The sequence below is a fragment of the Acomys minous genome, assembly GCF_964271855.1.
Source record: "Acomys minous genome assembly, chromosome: 14".
Classification (NCBI taxonomy): Eukaryota; Metazoa; Chordata; class Mammalia; order Rodentia; family Muridae; genus Acomys; species Acomys minous.
In genome coordinates, this window is record NC_140496.1 from 34,107,082 (window position 1) to 34,126,941 (window position 19,860).

The window sequence follows — 19,860 nt, forward strand, 5'->3', positions numbered from 1 at the left end:
GGGATGTATTCATTTCCTTTAAAGATCTCTATGAAGGTCTTTTTCTGGTGCCTTCAGCTATGTTGGGATATTCAGGACCTGCTGTGCCATGATAGCTTGTGCTTGTTGGTGACACAGCTCCTGGCTGTTATTGATTATGCTCCTATGCTGGTATCTAGGTATCTAGGTTTGACATGATTATTGGTGTAGGTGTTGATTTCTGGGTTTGTCTTGTAGAGGTGGGAGTATTGTTTCCGTGTTTCTGTTTGCTCCCTGGATAGTCTGTTTGCTCCCTGGCTGAGTATTGGATTTTTTACTATCCTGCTTGGCTGCTGTGTTCATGGAGAATGTTTGTTGTTCTTAGAGGCTGGGCAAAAGGAGTTCAGGGAGAGATGGCTTTAGGGATCCACAGGAGGTGTGGATGGGATGGGCTAGAGGAAGGTGCCTCTGGTGTCCAGTCCAGTGCTTGGGGCAATTGTGAAAATCAAGGTGTGGGCTGAGAAGATAAGGTTGTAGATCTGTTGACAGCCTACCTAGGCTTTGGGCAGGCATGGAATGTGGTTGATCAGGAATGTGTCTGCCCAAGTAGGGGCTTGACTCAGATATGAGGCAGTTGGTATGGTCTGTTTTCTCCACTGCAGACATGGAAAGTGGGGAGGAAGCTTTCTCAGGTATTCTATACAGTGTGTGAGAATTGGGTGTACAGAAACACATAGTGGGCTATCTTTGGGCAGGCTACCTGGTCTTCTGTCCATCAGGGCTTGTGGTTGAGCAGGGTGTGTGTGCCCATAGTTAGTGGCTCAGGCAAAGAGATGAGGTAGGAGGAGAAGGGCAGATGGGGATGGTCTGTGGTGATGACAGGAAGAGAGGAAGAAGCGTCTCTAGGGCCAACCCTGAGTAGTGACTGGGTCTCAGGTACCAGAGAGTGGTGAAGGTCTGGAGGCATCCCACCTAGTCCCATGCACAATGTCTTCATAGTGAGCCATCATCTTCTCAGGGATCAATTATTTACCACAATCAGCTCAGTCAGGGGTTGTCAGGACAACAGGGTGGTAGGCTCTGACTCCAGATCCTTTTAGTAACTAGACAAAGCATTTCTAACTGATCTTTGATTGGTCCTGGCCAGCTTGTGGCCAGGGACAGCTGCATATGTAGCTGGGTGTCGCAGACAGGAAAATAGGTCATAGAGGATTTGCTTGGTAAAATTCCAGAGGCCTCTGACAATCCTACATGATTTCTAGACATCTAGAACAGCTGTTGAGGCTTGGATTAACAAAGTTCCAAGGATCTCTGGCTGATCACTACTGTCCCTGAATATTATGCATGGTCCAAGTGTAAAGCTGTTTAGAAATCTGCTGTTTCTCCTAAAACTGTTTTTTCCCTTAGAAAGTTCATACAGGGAAAACTTTCCCACAGAGAATGCTGAAAGGGCATCTTGCCAAAGTCTTGAGACAATGATAGAGATTTTTGCTCTGACTGTGAGCAGCCAAGCAGAACCTGCAGGAAAGAATGTTAAGACCTTGACATAACAGTACCTGTCTAAATACTGTCACTTGTAGAAATATTTGTTAGAATATGTTTTGAGAGCCCTAGAAGTGGGTTTGGATCATCATGCTTTACAGATATTTATGACAGAGGATCCCTTGGCACTTAGCCTAGGCTTGGATAGCACAGCTGTTGGTCTGAGACTGGAAGTAGGTCACGTTTTTCTTTCAATAATATTTAGCTCAAGGTATGATGATCCTCTGAGCACCTTGTAAACACATTGGCTGTAGCCTGGGGAAATGTATGATTAAACTTTCCTGTGTATTGTTTAAAAAATAAAGAAAGGTCATGCTGCCCATTGCTTGAAAATTGATTGATTTTTGTTAAATGTTTTGTTCTAGGTTGCAGAACTTTTATATTTCCTTGTTACTCTGTTAATTTTTGATTGCCCTAGTGATTGTTAATGATAGGAAAAAATCATCATGTAATCTGTAACAGCATAATAATTGAACGTCATTTCAATAAAATCTGGGGTTGGCCCAAGGAGAGGACAAGCAAGTAAGAGACATGAGAGAGTAAATTAGAGTGAGATGGGGAACAGCAAGAGAGAGGGATATAACGGGAGTAGCAAGAGGGATAGGTAGATGGGTAACAGCAAGAAAGAAGTTAGTTAGCAGGACAGCAAGCAAGCAAGGAGAGAGAAGTCAGACAGACAGCAAAGGAGACAGAGACAGAGAAAGATAGAGAGGTAGAAGAAAAGTTCTCCTGGGCTTCAAGACCTTCAGCTTCTACCGCTTATACCTGAGTATTTCATTTTCCTCCATTTCACCATCTCAACAACTAGTTCCTCTAGCTAGTTGTTCAACCAACGATTGGTTTCCCTTAAGCAAACTTCCTGCTCAGTTCTCCCTGCTACAGATCTACCTCTCTTCTCTCCTCTATGCAGTTCCTGGGGTTGGTCTTGGGGAGCGGGGGCTGGGGAATGTCTGTGGATTAACAAGGTCTCAGAGTATGCTGAACATAAACATAGTTTATGGTCAACCTAACCCGATACAGAGAATTCTCCCAGCACTGAAGGCACAAACCCTTTTCCTAGAGTAGGAACATTATTTGTGATCAGTAGTTCTTGGTTAGCCTGACCCTGTACAGGGAATTCTCCCAGGACCAGGGTAGAGGTCTGTGTGCTAACAAGGAAGTCTAGCTGCTTGTCACAAAATGGAGTCTGACTGCTCTTAATGTGGTGTCTTCAGGTGAGCTTATTCAGCAGTAAGACTCAGGAAACATAGTTGGCCTAGGTTAACAAACAGAGGGAGGAAGCCTCACAATTGCATCTGGGGAATCAATGTTCCTTTGCACCTTCACCTATCTTTGTCTTCTGAAGATTTACTATATTATGTTATGAGTTCCTTGAGTTTTTGTTGGTTTGAAGAATTTCTGTGAAGAAACAATTTTAGTTTTCTTTTCTTGATCTCAGAGCCTCCCCTTTCCTCTTTTCGTGGCACATCTGTATTTGCTAGTTTTTGCAGTAATCAGTGTTTGCTGGATTGGTAGTAAAATTGATTGCTATGGTTAACAAATTTTTTGAAGTTTTTAAACACTTTCTGATATATTATTGCTTTGTGTCCTTATTAGCTTCATTTCTCAACATTTCAGTGTCTACAGTCATCAGTTGATGGCGTGCCCCTACCAGACTGGCTGGTTGCTCTGTCTGTCAACAATTGTATTGATTCACCAATACAATTGTTTAAGACTCAGGAATAGCCCTTTTTTAGGGTATGAAAAAATAGTAGAAGGGATCATGCAGTCTTCGTTCATTGAGTAAACATTGATTAAGGCCCTGTTGTGTGCCTAGCTGGGACACAGAATGGCAAAGGAGAGGTAAACACAGCCTTTGAGAGAGATCACCTAATGTGCAAACAATGCGCCATACAGTAAACACTGTGGGCTCTTGACAGGGCCTGACAGTGAGTAACTTTGGAACAAGACCAAAGAACTTCCAAGAAGAATCTGAAGACTGAGGCATCACCAGAGGGACAGGCTAAGAGTCTGAGCCCAGGCTACAGACAGCTAAATCAAAGCATGTGCAGCCATGAGGTGACACTTCTACTTGTCCAGTGAAGGACTTTTTTTTTTTTAGATTTATTTATTTATTCCATATACAGTGTTCTGTCTGTATGTACACCTACAGGCCAGAAGAGGGCATCAGATCACATTATAAATAGTTGAGAGCCACGATGTGGTGACTGGGAATTGAACTCAGGACCTCGGGAAGAGCAGTCAGTGCTCTCAACCTCTGAGCCATCTCTCCAGCCCCCCAGTGAAGGCCTTTTGCCAGCAGAATCAAAGTCCTGTTTTTTCTTTGTCAGTCCAGCGTCTGTGCCTCCCCTTCTCCAGGTGTTAATCTCAAAGCAAACAGGCTACACATCCTACCTAATCTCCAGCTTGGGGCGGGTTCCACTGGCAGCCCAAACAACTGCATCTGCCAACATCTTTACAGCCAGGACCAACCTGCAGACAAGGCTCAGCCATCAGTGGGGCTCCACAGCCTATAACTAGGAGGACAACTAGGAAGAGCCTTGATATGGCAAGGCTCTTCCAATGAGAATGGCAATGTCCCTAAGTAAGTGGGCGTGGGCTGGATAAGGGAGCTGGCTGAGAATGGGACAGTGGCCAAGCAAGAGAGAAAGCGAGGACGCCGTGTTTGCCCATAGTTACTTACTTCATTTCTTTTTGCATGAGTTTGTATCCTAAGCTCCCAAAACAATGGGCTGTGATTGGACAGAACCATCCAAAAAACTTGTTTGCTACCTGAGTTTCTTTAGGGTAGAAGATTCAATCACAGCAGCAGAGTAGCAAGTTACTTTTTAAAAAGTGGTACACAAATAGTGATGCTGCTGCCGGACAGAACCTGGTGATGGTCTCTTTTGGACGAATATGGAAAACATCAGGACTAGAGATGGGAAAAGTCATAGAAATGTGTATACAGAGTTTAATCAGCTGTTCTTGTAGGACGTGGACGATCAGGAGTGTTGAGAGCAACGCAGACGGAGGAAGTCAAGGCCAGAGGATTTCAGTAGAAAATAGATGCCATAATTCTTCAGCTAGTGGTCATTTGTGTGATATTTGGGTCCAAAATCTTTGTTAATCTTCTCCTACCCTGAGAAAGTGAGTAAGGCAGAATTTTTAAATAAGGGGCTGATTTCGTAAGTGGACTGTTGACTCTTTGGATGATTTTTACTAGTGGCTCATTAAGGACTACAATGTAAAAAAGTAACAAATGGTGTAGAAATAAACACAGAGTCAGTGGTTTGTAGAAAAAGAACAGCAGTAGGTAGTATCAGATGCAGTCCAATGCTGAAACTGAGGTAGGAACTTTCAAGGAGGTGGTCACCCTTCCAGGGCAGGCCCTTGCTCTGGTTGGAAACCTAAGAAGATGCCCTAAGGGTGACACTTGATCCTCTAAAATCTTGAATTAAGGGAAGGGTAGGCCAAGTTATTTCTAGTCCCTGGAAGCAACTTCATACAACACCTGCTTTAACTGTGGTCTACGCAAGGTATAAGCCATCCCAATATAGAAGCCCAATTGACAGCACCACCCACCCATGCTATACTGTTCCTGGAAGGAAGAGGCTTCTTCCTCTGTGGTTTCAGTTCAGCACTATTCCTGCTCTCTATTTCCAGAGTCATAGCCCCAGTGAGGAGACTGTGAGAATTCAGTGCTTGAAGGCTTAGGATAAAAAAGCCTGGGTTGTATTTGGAGACCACAGGATGTTGAGTTAACTGAGCTATGAGAAGTCAGCCATGGTAAGAGGCATGTAGGGAGTGGAAGTAACCAATCTGAGAGATGTATGACAAGTTTCAGGGATAGGGACATCTAAACCCTTTGAGACTGAAGCCCTGTGTATCTGAGACAGACTTTGAGGATTTGTTCTTTGCCTTCTATCATGGTTTCTTGCCTTGGTCCTATCTTCCCTCACTCAGCACACATTCCTCTCTTTGGAATGGGAAGGGCTATCCTATGCCAGTGAAGATTAGAAAGTTATAGCTTCTTTTCTGAATTGACAAGATGTGGCCATCAAGAGATTGTCTTGAGAGTCAAAAGAGACTTTGGACATTTGAACAGTGTCCAGGCTGTTGCAGACAATTCAGATCATTGAAGTTGACTAAATGCATTTTCATCATGGGATGACCATGAGCCCAAGGTGACAAGAGTCAGATGGAATAAAAACACAAACACTCCCAGAAAGGATGATGTCTTTGAACACTTGTTTGTGATTTGTGGCTTTCAGGATGTGAATTGAGTGTCTGTAGACTCAACCTACTTCCTGTCTTTGTGTTTACTGTGCTGTGGTTGAAACTGATCACTCAGTACCCTGCTCAAGCCCTCACCATTGTAGAGTCTTCCTAAATGACATGAGATACAGTGGATGCAAGTGCACTTCAGTGCTCAGCATTTTGCTAGCCGAATGTAGTTCTAATGTTAGTTTGTTGTTTTTGTTTTTGAAGACAAACTGTTTAGCTCTGTCTGTCCTGAAAGTAATTATGTAGACCAAGATGACCTCCAGCTTAGAGGTCCACACACTCTCTGCAGAGTGCTGGGATTAGATATGGGCCAACTTTGCTGTCTTTTGGTTTCTTTTCATGTATATTAGTGTCTGATGTGCCTGGAACGTAGGGTCTTGTACTTGTCAAGCATATACTGATGTGCTGACCTTCATCCACATCTTGGATATTGAAATTTGGCAGATTCTATATATTCTCTTTCTCAGGATAGCATGTATTCCTGACATCAGTACTCGCTGAGCCTTCTGAATTGTTAAATTGCAGGTGTGTGGCATTTTTCCTACCTGTTGTGTTTGTCTTCAATTTTTTTGACTGAATATGAGTCTTTTCCTATGGGCATGAATATTCACTGTAGGCTTTGATCTTTTTAAAACCTGCTTTAGGGCTGGAGGGATGATGGCGCAGTGGTTAAGAGCACCACATGCTCTTCCAAACATCCCATGTTCAATTTCCAGCAACAACATGGTGGCTCACAACCATCTGTAATGCCCTCTTCTGTCTTGCAAGTGTACTTTATTTGGGGCTCATTAGTGCCTCTCTCACCTTTTCAACCCACCACCTCACATTAGGAGAGAAAAGGGCTGATAGGGACTATGGAGGTCACCTTCTTACACTCAGTTCCTTGGAGGGAGGTTCCACTCTTAGCTATCAGGATTCCAGCTGACCTTTTAAATAGCAAACCCAAAGTTCAGCAAATGTGACTGCAGTGACAACAGAGGAAACCTGGCAGAGTTCCCAGAAGCATTTCTGTCTAAGAGCATCTCAAGGCAGGAGCAATTCTGAGCAGCCAGGCAATATAAAGCGATGCAAAAGGGATTGATCTTTCATATTTGGACTATATTTACTCTCCCATATTCCGTACAGGATGTTTTTCAAATGGCAAAGAACATTTCCCCGCATGAGGCCGTTCTTTTTCTAATAGACAAACACCAAACACCCTCACACAAGGCAGTTTCTCATCCCACACTTGGGATCAAAACCAAAACATGTTTACAGTGCACCCCATGTGTGCCTGGACTTCACAGTAGTCAGTAGGTGGCCTCAGAACTCGTGAACTTGGAATAATGGGTAGTTGTGAGCAGCCATGTAAGTAGTGGCCATTGAAGCTATTTATTTGCAAGATCATCAAGATCTCTGAACTGCTGAGACATTTCTCCTGCTCCTGTTACTCATTTAATACCAACCCTTGCAGCCAGGTGTGGTGGAGCACTCCTTTAATCCCAGCCCTCAAGGAGGCAGAGGCAGGTGGATTGTTGTGAGCTCAAGGTCAGCCTGGTCTAAAAAGGAAGAACAGGACAGTGAAGCCTACACTGTCTTGAAAAAAAAAATAGAACAAAAATGAAGTCAACATTTATATTGCTAATATATTCACCTTGTTGTGTTTGGGATAGAAGCCAAGAAAACTCACTTTAGATAGAGCAACTGAAAATGAACCCTTTATTTCCTGAGCACAGGGAGGCGGCCACATTGAGATCTTAACCGCATCCTTGAACAGAGACTGTCCAATATTTTTAAAGGATGGGAACAAAAAGCTGGAGAAAGTGGAGCCAGAACATTGTCCAATCATATTTTGACTCAAGGGTTGAGCCAGGAAGTTTCCATCAATCAGGATAGGAGTGGCCTCTGGACCTGGGAACATAAACCTGATTGGCCCTGCCAACAAGATGGAGAAGTTGTCCTTGAGTACCAGGCTTGGTCAGTATGTAGGCAGAAGCTATAGTAGGGAGGGAACACATGGGAAGGGAGGTGAGCTTTCTCTTCAAGGCTGTATTCACAATGCAGCAATTTTTTTCTTAAGTGTTTGGACCAAGAAACGTTTTTTGTAACTACGGGGAATCTACAGTAGGGGGTTTCCAACAGAATGAGGTCGGCATGGAGATGCTCTAGGTCCCTCATCCTTATGGTTAGAGTCGGGGAACAAAAATGAGATTACTGAGAATTAGTTTCTTTCCTTGGTTTCCAAAAATCTGCCCATGTGTAACATGCATTTGCTGTTAGTACGATCTTATCAGTGTTACAGTTTAAGCTGGGCACTTCAGGAATCTTTAAGATGAATACAGAACTAGAGTGAGTGTGCAATTCTTTGTAGGAACTTCAGTAAAGTCCTCTGGGGTCTTTCTGTTTCATTCCTTGATTTTTGTAGAGGAGTCAAGGTCTTAATAACTACATCTGTGTGTCCCTGAGCTCATGGCATAGACCAGTCTGTCATCCAACTCAATGAGATGACCCTGCCTCTGCCTCCTGAGCACTCTTATTAAAGAGATGATCCAGTAAACCAGCTTGTCCTTTTTTCTTTTCTTTTCTTTTCTTTTTTGTCTTCAGTAATAGTTCATACCGTTTTTCTGATGTAGCCTCAGGACTGTTGATGCTTCTCTCTCTCTCTCTCTCTCTCTCTCTCTCTCTCTCTCTCTCTCTCTGTTAATTTTCATTTCTCTTGAAAGGCTATACCCTATTCAAACTATTCAGAAATGATAGAGAAGAATCTTATTCTATTTCCTACGTGACCTGGGTCACCAAACCTGACTTGATGAGTACGTTAGAACTTCTGTGTCAGGAAATAAGTGGAAGAAGGCCAGAGTTATATGAATTCTATGTCAGAGAATTATACATTTTCAGTGTTGTACACATGTATTGGATATTTTAGGGTGCAGTGAACTTGGATGATGTGCATGTGAACTTCACTCGGGAAGAGTGGGCTTTGCTGGATCCTTCCCAAAAGAATCTCTACAAAGATGTGATGCTGGAGACCTATTGGAATCTCACCACTATAGGTAAGACTGTGACAAAATTTTTGTTTTCAATTTTTAAAATACAGGACAACTGTTTCTTTGCTATTGATGTTGTTTTGTAATCTGAATTGAAAATGAGGAGGAATGAGGTGATTACGTCAGGCATGGTTGTCAGATTCACTGAAGGGAATATCATAAGTTTGACCTAATTTCCAAAGATATATCATATATTTTCTGGTACTATGTTTTAGGATACAATTGGCAAGACCACACTATTGAAGAACATTGTCAAATATCTAGGAGATATGAAAGGTAATTCTCATGTGCAAGCTGATATGAATATGCCTCCCAAGAAAATTTAACATGTCCTGCATATTTTAAAGGAAAGCACTGCTTCATGTGTGTTGGGGATGAATACATTCTCACAAAACCATGTCCCTCAAAGCTTTTTTTTTTTTTTGGTGTTTCAAGACAGGGTTTCTCTGTGTAACCTTGACTATCCTAGACTGACTTTGTAGACCAAGCTAGCCTGGAATTCACAGCACTCTGCCTGCCTCTGCCTCCCAAGGGCCTGGATTAAAGATGTGTGCCACCACACCTGGCTCCCTTAGTGTCATAGCATGTTATACGTGTAGCATGCATCTCAATGTGCAGAGAAGGTATACCTATGGGATAAGTGATAAGTATATGTTCAAAACTTTCTAATAAGCACATAGTCCATAGTAAAGCAGTTTAGTGAGGGGACAGTTTGTGAGAGTCAAGAAGGCTGTTATGGAGAAACCTTAATCCCTACACCACATGTCTATGAGGAACAAGCATCAAAGTGTGTGACTGCAATGTGGAGCCCTTTCACTTGTTATTCTTCTTTTAATAGCTATATCTTATGTCACAATGGATACAGGCCATGTGAGCAAAGCGGTATTAAAAGAAGCACCGTACCTCTGTGTCCCAGAACAAACAGAAGCTATGTAGTAGTCCCCACTTTTGAGTAGACATTCTGAATGTGATACAAGTTTTCAGTTCACTGGTTTTCCAACTTCATTGGAACCATCCAGAGACTCACGATGCAGCAAATCCTTATGAGTACTAGGAATGTGGAGATTCTTTTTGTTCTGCTTCACCTTGTAAATGTCTGACTCACACCTTAGGGAATTTTATGAATGGAATCAATGTCGTAAAGCTCTGAGTTCTTCTTGTTTTCTTTAAGTACATGAAAACCTATAGAAAAAAGATGCTACAAACGTGAACCATGTAATAAATGCTCTTACCATCACAGTTATCTTCAAAGTCTCAAAACAACCCACAAAGAAGAGGAGCACCATAAACGTAAACAAAGTGATAATATCTGATTCTTTTTAATCATTAACCAAATTGTAAAATTAATTCATACAGATAAAATGATTCATAAGTGTACTGAAAGTGATAAATGTTCACATGTACCAATTATCTTTGCAGGAAGGAGAGAAATCAAATGGGAGAAAAACCCTTCGAATATCCTGTATGTAAAAAAGCCTTTGCATATCACAGTCATCCTAAAAGACTTGAAAGTGTTGATGCTGGTGAGAAACTCTATGAATGTACCCAGTGTGATAAATCCTTTAAACATCAAAATAGTCTCCAAAAGCATAAAAGAACACACACTGGCGAAAAACCGTATGAATGTAAGCAATGTGGTAAAGCCTTTCTACAGCACAATAATCTCCAAACACATAAAAGAACACACAGTGGAGAGAAACCCTATGAATGTAAACAATGTGGTAAAGCCTTTGCACAGTGTAGTTATCTTCAAATTCATGAAAGAATACATACTGGAGAGAAACCCTATAAATGTAAGCTGTGTGGTAAAGCCTTTGCACAGCACAATAATCTTCAAAGTCATGAAAGAACACATACTGGAGAGAAACCCTATGAATGTAAGCAATGTGGTAAAGCCTTTGCATATCATAGTAACCTCCAAATACATAAAAGAACACACAGTGGAGAGAAATCATATTAATATAAGCAATGTGATAAAGCCTTTGCACAGCACATTCATCTTTAAAATTCATGAAAGAACACCTACTGGAGAGAAACCCTATTAATGTAAGCAATGTAGTAAAGCCTTGCACAGCACTATCATCTTGGAAGTTACATAAGAACACACCCTGCAGAGAAACCTTGTGAATGTAAGCAATGTGGTAAAACCTTTGCACAGTACAGTTATTTCAAAGTCATGAAGGAACACACACTGGAGGAGAACCCTATGAATGTAGGCAATGTGGTAAAGCCTTTTGGTGTCACAATGATCTTCATGAGGGAACACACACTGCAACAAAATCTTGTGAACATATCCAATATCGTAATGACTTTCCACATCATAATAGTTTCCAAATACATTTTGAAAACTGATGTGGTCAATTCAGAAAACTCTGAATAAGGTCACTGCATTTAAGAAGCATATTAAGAATCTTGATTGTGTAGGTACGTCTTTCATTGTATATAGGTCTTGTAATTCATAAACAAATACCCTGTGTTTCACAATAAAAATATTTGTTATATTTGAAGTTGTGCATGGTAAGGATTGTGTTTGAACTATTATAAACAATAATGTGTTAAAAAGACCATGCTGATCTTGTATATTTATTACTATGAATGGATTGGTTGATATTTGGTGTTGGACAGCTCACATGTTTACACTCAGGGCCTTATTTCCTCTCGTGGAATTACCTTATTAAAGTGACCCTTTATTTTATTTTATCTTATTTTATTTTTGTTTTTTGTTTTTGTTTTTTGTTTTTTCAAGACAGGGTTTCTCTGTGAAGCCTTGACTGCCTGGACTCACTTTGTAGACCAGGCTGGCCTTGAACTCACAGTAATCCGCCTGCCTGTGCCTGCCGAGTGCTGGGATTAAAGGCGTGGGCCACCATGCCCAGAGACCCTTTATTTTTTAAAGTAACATGTTGCTACATTTTCTCTGTTGCTTCTAGCCAAGGGCTTTCTGTCTGGCAGTCAGCAAGATCACATGGTGTTAATGTTGTTGCCATCCTTCTGTAAATAGTGAGTTAGTTCATCATTAGCTCTGCACTGCTTCTGTCTTTCTTAATGCTGGCGTTAAGAGCATAAGCCTCTTTTCCCCAGTAGTGTAGGCTTTGAAAACTCTTTTAAGTTATTGGTGCATTTCATACTTTGTATAATCTATATCTAAAATTACATCTTTTCATCTCTTTTCTAAATTCATTTAGGTGAAATCTTGCCTTAAGCTCCCAAAATGCTTTGCCATTAGCTTTAATGTCCATTTATATGTTTAACTTAGTTTCAAATTCAGGTTCTGTGTAGTAAAAAAAAAAAAATAGTCTCCAAATACATAAAATAACTCATACCAGAGAGAAACCCAATGAAAGTATCCAATGTGGTAAAAAGTGTGCATATCACTGTCATTTTCAAAGGCATAAAAGAATACATACTGGAGCAAACCCCTTTCAATGCGGTAAACCCATTGCATGTCAGAGTAGTCTCTCAATACATAAAAGAACACATACTGGAGAGAAACCCTATGAATGTAACCAATGTGGTAAAGCCTTTGCATGTCGCAGGCATCTTCAAAAACATGAAGTAGGCCGGGCGTGGTGACGCATGCCTTTAATCCCAGCACTAGGGAGGCAGAGGCGGGTTGATCGCTGTGAGTTCGAGGCCAGCCTTGTCTACAAAGTGAGTCCAGGACAGCCCAAGCTAACACAGAGAGACCCTGTCTCGAAAAAAAAAAAACTGACGCGACCGCCTGCCAGCAGGAAAGACGCTTGACACCAGGATTCTTCCCAAACACGCTTTATTGGGAGCGCCCTTGAAGCTAAAGTGAAAGACCCCGAATTCCCCTAGAGCTTGGACTTAAATACCATCTAAAGCGGCGTGTTAGCACCTCACAGGTTCAGGCAGAATGCCTAATTAACATATGAATGCAGATAGGTCAACAGCTTTCACAAGCGTAATTACAATTAGCATAATCCCCTTAGGGAGGGGTGAAGGAGACCACTTTGAAAACCGCATGCTCACTGGCAATTGTTTACAGGTAACAGCACACAGACCAGTGCCATTATTGCATGCGGCTGGCAGGGTCGTGGCTGGCGCCTTACAAAAAACCATGAATGAATTCATACAGGAGAGAAACATGATGAGTGCAATGAATATGATGAAGCTTTTGTACATTCCATCATGAAAGAATTCATAAGGAAGAACAACCTAATGAAAGTATTTACATGGTGATGCCATTGTACATTTCTATAGTGCTCATCATCATGAAAGAAGTTGTACTGGAGAGAAGATCGGTGAATGGAAAGAATGAGGTAAGGCCTTTGTGTTATGGGGTCTACTGAGATCCAACACAACATTATTGCAGTAATGCCCAACTTCTGTGTTCTTGTGGAAATGTGTGTAAAGTGCTCACCGTAGATACTAATACTAAAATGAGTAATGTTAAGCCATGATCAGTCAACATATTATAGTGACTGTTGATTGAGCACTGTGATAGTTGATGTTGTCAACTTGCTGGGATCTAGAGGGATTCAGGAAGCCTAGGGCAAGCATGCCTGTGAGGGATCTCCTAAATTAAGTTCATTGGAATGAGGAAACCCACCTTAGCCATATGTGTGGCTGTATCCCATAGGCTGGGGTCCTGGACTGAACAAAGGGCAAACAAAAGCTGAAGAGGTGTGTTCACCTTCTGAACCTCTGGACACTGGACCAAATACATCAGGCTCCTGATGTCATGCCTTCCCCAGGATGGACTTCCTCTGCAACTGGAAGTCAGAATAAATCCTATGACTCCTTAGACACTAACTCCACTGTGCTGAAGCAGGTGCTTCTGAGCATTAACACTCCCGCTGCCCTTCGAAACCGCTGAGCGAATTCGCAAGGTCACTGCCATCCATCCCTTTGTACGACAGCCCAGGGCTGCATCCCTTCCATTCAGCAGGCAGGATGGGAGACAGCTGTGGCAGGCTTGGCAAGATCCCAGCACTGGCTGGAGTCTGCGCAGAGGCCAAAGAGGAGATTGCCTTGCCTCTCCAAGGAGGACTGGCAGAAAGAAATTGTCCTTGGAAAGCAAGTCCGGAGCAGCTGGAGAAGGGTCACACGGAGCAGATTCAAAAATGGGAAGGAGATCATAGCCAAGAAGCAAAGCCAAGTCGAAGGTAAGGATGGGAGCAGCTGCTTGGTCCTTTTGTGTGTCTGCTTGTCGCTGTGCTCCAGGAACGCAGTGTGTGGCTAGTAATATTTGAAATGTAAAGATCTATCAAAGGTTGTTAATTTTAATTATGGATATTCACAACCAGAGCTAACATTATTGGGTGCTCAAACTGTGAGTCTGCAGATGTATCTATCCATATATATATATGTGTATATATATGTGTATATATATGTATATATATGTAATTTTCCAATTATGAAATTTTAAAACTGGTAAAGCTGTAGGTTAGTGGTAAAATGTTTGTCTAGAAGGGACAAGAATGTAATTTCCATCTCTAGAACTGGAGATCCTCAGTATATATTCCTGTGACTTTCCGTATGTACTTAATTTTATGATATCGATACCTAATTAATATAAGCTGCCATTACTTCATTAGTATACCAAATATTCTCTGATATGTAGTATTGCAGAGCATGAAAACACCACAGGGTTCTCCTCTTTTCCTAGAAGTGTGAGCTGTTTGTACTTTTGCTTCTCTGAGTAGCCATCCCATAGCAACGCTCCACGTGTCTGATACACTTATGGAATTCATACTCGTACCTGGGGAGCGTGAGAATTCAACACGATTATGCAAAAGAAGCAAATATTGACCAACACATTAGTTAAGGTGCTGTCTGTATTTTTCCATAAGAGAAAAAAAGTTGGACATAGTGGTACATACACGAAATTACAGAATTGAGGAGACAGAGGCAGACAGATTTCTGAGTTTGAAGCCAGCCTGCACTACATAGCAAGTTTCAGGACAGCCAGGGCTACATACAATTAATATACATGCAGACATAAAAACATACATAAATACACATACATAATTACATATGTACTTGTATGTATGTATCTACATATATAATCAAAAACATAAATTGTACTACTAATAATATTAAACTGTGGCCTAAAATATAGATGCTTCCATTATCATGATTGTTGATTGTTAGTTATCATTGTCATTTTGAGACAGTCTCAGTGTAGCTCAGGATAGCCTAGAACTCATTTAGTAGCTCAGGCTGCTCTTGGACTCACAACAGTCTCCCACCTTAGGCTCCTGAATGGCTGAGATTAGAACTGTGCTCTCACCATTCCTCAGGAGAAGTCTCTTCCTTGCTCATGTAAATGTGGAGGTGTGTTGTCCCCCTGCTAGGATCCCTTAGCTTCAGTCATTTATTCTGGCTCCTCCCACTTTGCAGTACTACCAGAGTCTAGAGCTGTGACATGACTTCCTGTCTGAAACCGAGTCTTGAATGTGTTTGTATTCTGGCTTACGCAAGGGAAAAGCAGGTACAAGCTGTTGAAATCCAAGCACTCAGAGGACATAGATGTTCCACTGATGTAACTGGTAGGACAGTGAGAAGTCCCATGGTCACAGCTTGCTGTGAAGGACACTGGGAAATATAGTCCCACTCATTGCTAGCCATCCCTGTACCTAAGATACCCCAGAGACCTGCAAGGAGATAGGTAACTTAAGTGCCCTCCTTCACTTGCAGTGAAAACATTTTTTGGAGAGGCAGTCTTCTAGTAAAATGCTATTTGTGTTAATTTGAGTGCCAATGATTGCTACTGAGAGAAAACTTTGCACATGAACCCGGGGTACCCTATTTTTGAGACCATAAGACACACCCAGTTTTCAGAGCAGTAAAACAAGAAAAACAGTAAAAACACCCATTGGACCATGAAGCACATCCTAATTTCCCCCGATTTTTGGTTGGATAAAAGTATATCCTGTGGTCCAAAAAATATGGTATTTGTTTTCATAACTAAAGTTCTTACTCATAATTTTGCCTCTTAATGATTTGTAAGTTTCCATTTTTCATGTGTTGTTCACGTTAGTATGTTGTTTGTTACACCACAGACATTTTTCTGTCTATAGCTTCTGTTCTGACATTTGAAAATACTATTGATTGGACAACTGAATTTATTTTGATGTTTTTTCAAGTGTACACATCATTTTTATTTAACTTTTTGTCATTGAGGCAGGGTCTGACTATGTGGGCCTGGCTGTCCTGTAACTTGCTGTATAGACCAGTATCAAGACCCCATATCAGGAACTGGCTCTGACAAGAGCTCAGGTGCTGGTGATTTGATCACTGACTTTTGGCAGCACAGCATTGGGGGAACACAGGGGAAGGGTATGCAGGCTATCCTGAAGAGACCTGATAGGCTGAGGTCAGAAGGTGGGGGCGAACTCCCCAGTTGTTAGAGGTCTAGGGAATATGTCAGAAGAGGGAGGGAGGGTGGAAATGGGAAGATACCAGTGAGATAAGAACAATTGGGATGCCATGTGAATAACGTACAATAAATGAAAAACTGTTAATTAACTTGAAGAAATATCACAATTGTATTATTATTTGCTGCTGTAAGGAAATGTCCAATGCTGGGTATGTTATATAGAAAAAAGACTTATGAAGCTCACCGTTGGGAAAGCTCAAGCATATTACGTCAGTGTGGAACTCACTAGGAAAGCATCAGTGTCTGGAGCAGAGGAGTCAGTAAAAGAACACACCACACTGTTCTGTATAAACCTGTGAGGTGTTCTTCCTGTGGAGTGTCCTACCATATCTGAACACAGCTCCTGCTGAGGGCAGGACGGCAGACATCCACAAGATGAGGACAATACTACCTCCTGCAGAGTATTGTTGTGAGAAATAGCGTGTTAACCATTAAACTGGCTCAGTACACACAGCATAAGACTGCCATACGCAGCTAATGAACTCCGGTCCTGGAAGCAAATGTTGTATAATGCTCTGTGAGAGAGGAACTCAGAAAGAGGACTAAGTGTATCCTGTATCCTGGATGGATTCCTGGGCCAGGAATAAACTAAGGGACTACAGAGAAGAGCTGGATTCTTTTAGATACATACAGGTAAACTGAAGAAATGTGGTGTCTGTCCCAAAATGTCCCATGTGTGCAGCCCTCTTCTCTCTTTCTCTTTTCTTTCCCTCCCTCTCCCTCCTTTCCTTTTCCTCTTCCTCTCTGTCTTTGTCTTCCTCCCTTCCTTTCGCCTCATTTCCTCATTTTCCTCCCTTTCTCCCTCATTCTCTCCTTTTCTTACATTTTATTCTTTCTTTCCAATGTTTCATCTTTCCTTCCTTCCTTCTTTTTTTTTTTTCTCTGATATAGTCCCTTCAGAGCCAAACATGATATACATACATATACATACATGAGTATATAATTAGCTACATAACTATAACTCTGACTATATATACATATACATACATATATCCTTGAGTTAGGCTTCTCCTGTCTCGACCATTTCTTTGGTCGACCCTGTGAATTTTAGCTCTAGTCATTTAACTTCCATGGTTATTAAAACATTCTGCAGGGAGACCTTAAACTTTTGCTTTTCTTTTGAAGGTTTGGTAAATATTAAAGTTGAACCCCCACAATCAGATACCTTTTCTTTCTTTTTTTTTTGTTGTTGTTTTTTTGAGACAGGGTTTCTCTGTGTAGTCTTGGCTGTCCTGGACTCCCTTTGTAGACCAGGCTGGCCTCGAACACACAGCAATCCATCTGCCTCTGCCTCCCGAGTGATGGGATTAAAGGCGTGCGCCACCACGCCCGGCTTCAGACACCTTTTGGCAGGCCAGATTCTATCTCTGCGTTGCCTTTGCAGGGCAACACCACGCCCTTTAGACTAACTCAGGTCTCTTGCTTGCTGCTAAGCCTGATACCCTGAGCTCAATTGCTGGAGATCTAAGAAGGAGAGAATCAAAACTTGTTAACTCTACTTGTGCTCCACTTGTGGGCTCTTTTGTGAACACTTACATGTACATACACACACACACACACACACACACACACACACACACACACATGCTGACACTACATAAGCATATACAAAGTAGGATGGTGAACACTGTGTTTAGAGGTTAAGTGTACTGTGCTATGACTGTAGAAACAAGACTGTTGGTAGCTTGTGTAGAGCAGGAAGATGTTGTTCCTGCCTTAATGTAGCCTGTCAGCTGGCTGGAGATGCTCTGCTTTCTGCACATTGCATTTATGTCATTTTTTGGACAGTTGGGTAATGCTCTATTGTGTTAATCTACCCCATTTCTTCTGTCCATCCTCCTGGTGAGGGATAGCCATAGTTCAATTCAGTAATTTAGAGTTAAAGGTTCAAAAGCACTGCAAAACAACCACTCTTAACTAGCTAGTGATGTGAGCAAACACATCAAATACTGAAAACAGACTAAAAACTTATAGATTAAATCCAGTGTACTAGCCGGGCGTGGTGGTGCACGACTTTAATCCTAGCACTCGGGAGGCAGAGGCAGGCGGATCGCTGTGAGTTTGAGGCCAGCCTGGACTACAAAGGGAGTCCAGGACAGCCAAGGCTACACAGAGAAACCCTGTCTCAAAAAATAAATAAATAAATAAATAAATAAATAAATAAATAAATAAATAAATCCAGTGTACTAATGTTCCCCACATTGATGATAAAATGAATCATTAGAAGAATGCATTGGTATCTTGTGTCACTGTAGAGGTTGAAGAGTTCCTAATAAGTGGTCAATTTTATATATATCCTCTCCTCTACCCACTTCCCTTCCTCTTGACCTCTGAGAAGCACAGGTCTCCTGTCCCGTCCAGCAGGACCAGTAATTACGGGGTCACGAGTGGAGCCATACCTGAAAGATGGGATGAGAAAGAAAGGAGGCAAGACCAAGTAGAGTTCCTATCAAGGTCTGTTTATTGAATCAAGAGCAAAAGCTTATATGGGGTAGAGGCAGGGCCTGAGCAGCAGGGGTGGGGCCTGAGAATGCCTCAGGACGATGCCATCAGGGGAACATCCTGTGGTTTATCTCGGAACGCTATCTCTTGGAAAGTCCCGAGCTATCCTGCTGAACAACATCTGCAAGGGGTGAAAGGAGGAAGGTAGCTTTGGAATGAGCCATCAATATTTTTCCATAGCCAGTAGATTCTTTTAGCCTTGAGTGACCTTGAGTTGGCTCTGGACAGTCTCCCGTGGATATTAATGTGTCCTGGCATATTAAATTACTGTAGGAGTAGGCACATCTTTTCCTACTGAGGGTAGACAAGGCACCCCACTTAGAGGAAAGGGGTCCAAAGGCAGGCAATAGCGTCAGTGACAGCCCCTGCTCCAGTGGTTAGGGATCCCACATGAAGACCAAGAAGTACATATGTTATACATGTGCATGGGAGTTAGTACCATTCCATGCATGATCTTTGGTTGCTGGTTCAGCCTCTTGAGTCCCTATGGGATTAGGACAGCTGGTTCTGTAGTTTTTCTTGCAATGTCCTTGACCTCTCTGGCTCCTTTAATCCTCCCTCCCCCTCCTCTGAGGATTTACTAAGCTTCACCTAATGTTTGGCTGCACTTCCACCCATCAGCTGCTGGAGGATGTGCTCTCAGAGCACAGTGATGCTGAGTTCCTGAAGACTCTCAGGATGAAGCAGTATTCTGTTTTGGACAAAGAAATATTTGGGTTTTTTTATGCCAATGATTATGTCTGGAGGTTTTTAGACACTCAGTATCTGTGATTCACCCACACATAACAATGAAATTTAATTAACCCCATGCTATATGCCCTCATTGTACACCCACATCTCCACTAGCATAGTAAAACTACTGTGAAAGGCTATACTGAAAAGAAAAAACCTTGCTCAACACTGTTATGTTAAACATCTTTAAAACTTGTTTGGCCATCAAGGAAAGAGGCTGCAGATAGCAAAGGTGATCAAGTGTTGGGGAAAGTAGGCCATATGGCCAATGTTCAGCCATCTTGTCAGAGCCTAGGTTTCTATCTCTCCAGCAGTCTGTTATTTACCAGAAACCAGCTGACCCTGTGGTGGTTAGCAGTTAGACTAAAGATAAGATTTTGACGGAGCCACCCTATTGTAGTTTGGAGGTTAAGTCTGATAAAGAGAGCA

At 42.0% G+C, this 19,860-nt stretch overlaps 2 protein-coding genes across 2 annotated transcripts in view; both read left to right on the plus strand.

The window, feature by feature from the left end:
* The window catches only part of LOC311583833 (uncharacterized protein), a 122,581-nt gene that overhangs the window by 36,064 nt on the left and 66,657 nt on the right, over window positions 1-19,860 (plus strand). The gene's annotated exons all lie outside the window — the stretch shown is intronic.
* On the plus strand, window positions 8,416-11,299 carry LOC311583859 (uncharacterized protein). The gene is made up of 3 exons (XM_084757779.1): window positions 8,416-8,798; window positions 9,008-9,068; window positions 10,212-11,299. The coding sequence occupies exons 1-3, from the start codon at window positions 8,765-8,767 to the stop codon at window positions 10,750-10,752; spliced, it is 636 nt and encodes a 211-aa protein (XP_084613905.1). The 5' UTR covers window positions 8,416-8,764; the 3' UTR covers window positions 10,753-11,299.